The following is a 1,777-nucleotide window of genomic DNA, read 5'->3' as shown; positions in this document are numbered from 1 at the left end:
TACGAACCATTGGAATTCACATCTGAGCCCTTTTTCTTATAAGTCAGCACCAAGTTTACTCACAAGAGACTAACCCAAGTTTACTCTTAAGCACTTTTTCTAACCTAAGCTTACTCACAAGAGACTAAGTGTATCTTTCCTTTACAAAACATCTCTGAACCCGAGCCAACCAACCTAATATCACATAATATAGCTGAACAATTCAATATGAAGAAAAAATGGGAGAACGGAGCGGTAACTCATGAAACGGCCAGTCGGGTCGTTACAAAAACAATAATGCATGACTTCATAATGGCTGAGTACTCCGAGCTTTGGGATGTAATTTTTGATGGTCCCTTTATCTTTATGAAGGTTATTGGAGAGGGAACAAGGACTATTCCAAAAACAAGAAAAGAATGCCATGGTGCTGACCGAAAATCTATTGAGAAGAACTTCAAGGCGAAGAAGATTCTTGTGTGTGGTATTGGACCTGATGAGTATAATCGTATCTCGGCATGTGAATATGCCAAGAAAATCTAGGAAGCTCTTCAAACGGCTCACGATAGAACTACTTAGGCAAAGCAATCCCAAATAGATATGATTACAACTGATTATGAACTCTTTAAGATGGAAGAGCATGAGTCTATTCAAGAGATGCATACTCATTTTACCTCCATAATCAATGAGCTTCATTCTCTTGGTGAAATAATTCCAACCAACAAGCTGGTCCGGAAGATACTCACTATTCTACTATGTTCCTGGGAGAGCAAGGTTAATAATATCACTAAAGCCAAAGACCTGCAGAAGCTGACTATTGACGAGCTTATTAGAAATCTCAAAACATATGAGATGAAGAGAAAGAATGATCTTGAAAGAAGAGAGCCCAATAAGGAGAGGAGCCTGGTTCTAAAAGCTACCCACACTGACTCAAGTAGTGATGAATCTGAAATGATGTATCTCACTAGAAGATTTCAAAAGATGGTTCATAAAATTGGTAGGATCCCAATGAAAGAAAGTTCCAGCAGGAATTTCAAAGGAAATGATTGTTGTCATAAGTGTAGAAAGTCTGGACACTTCATTAAAGACTTCCCTCTTTATAAGCAGGTTCATTACAAAACCAACACTGATAAGGCGGCTAAGAGGAACCAGGTTCCTGACAGGAAATGCAAAAGAAGAGATGATGTTGACAACATGGTAAAGAAAGCTTTGGCTGACTAGAGAGATTCCTCCAGCGAATCTGAAGGTGAGGATGACCAAGGAGATACATCCATGATAGTCGTTGAAAGCGAAGCTGCAAAATATGATTCCACATTTTCATTGATGGCAAAATCTGATGAGGATGAAGATGATGATGATGATGATGATGAGGTAAATTCTTAAATGTTCAAAGAAATCTAAAGAATTATTCTCCGAAAAAATTTATGTCTTTGGCAAATGTTTTAATTGATGTGTATCATAGTCTTATAAATGATAAAGATGCCTTAACTGTGGAACTAGGAGAAACAGAACAATCAAGAGAAGATCTAGTAGTTGTGGTGGTAGACTTAGAGGAAACCATTGAGAGTTTGAAGAAAGAAAAAGAGGTTTTAACTAAGAGTAATGCTAACATTGAGCATGAGAGAGATGACCTATTAGTGGTGGTTGTAGACCTAAAGAAAATAATTGGGGAACTTAAAATGGAAAGTAGGCCTGAAAATTCTCAAAAGGGAAAGGAAGTTGCAAGTGAGGCTCACATTAATCTTGAAAGTGAGTTAAATTCACTGAAGTCTAGTCTATGTGCTGAGCTTGAGAATAACAA

At 37.5% G+C, this 1,777-nt stretch overlaps 1 protein-coding gene across 1 annotated transcript; it reads left to right on the top strand.

Moving 5' to 3' along the window:
• Window positions 1-606: 606 nt before the first annotated feature.
• Window positions 607-1,359, top strand: LOC138877385 (uncharacterized). Its single transcript, XM_070156992.1, has 2 exons — window positions 607-1,128; window positions 1,198-1,359. The coding sequence occupies exons 1-2, from the start codon at window positions 607-609 to the stop codon at window positions 1,357-1,359; spliced, it is 684 nt and encodes a 227-aa protein (XP_070013093.1).
• Window positions 1,360-1,777: the final 418 nt, after the last annotated feature.

Source organism: Nicotiana sylvestris, chromosome 9 (assembly GCF_000393655.2).
Source record: "Nicotiana sylvestris chromosome 9, ASM39365v2, whole genome shotgun sequence".
Taxonomy (NCBI): domain Eukaryota; kingdom Viridiplantae; phylum Streptophyta; class Magnoliopsida; order Solanales; family Solanaceae; genus Nicotiana; species Nicotiana sylvestris.
The sequence above is the reverse complement of the archived record's forward strand: the minus strand, read 5'-3'. Positions and strand labels throughout refer to the sequence as shown.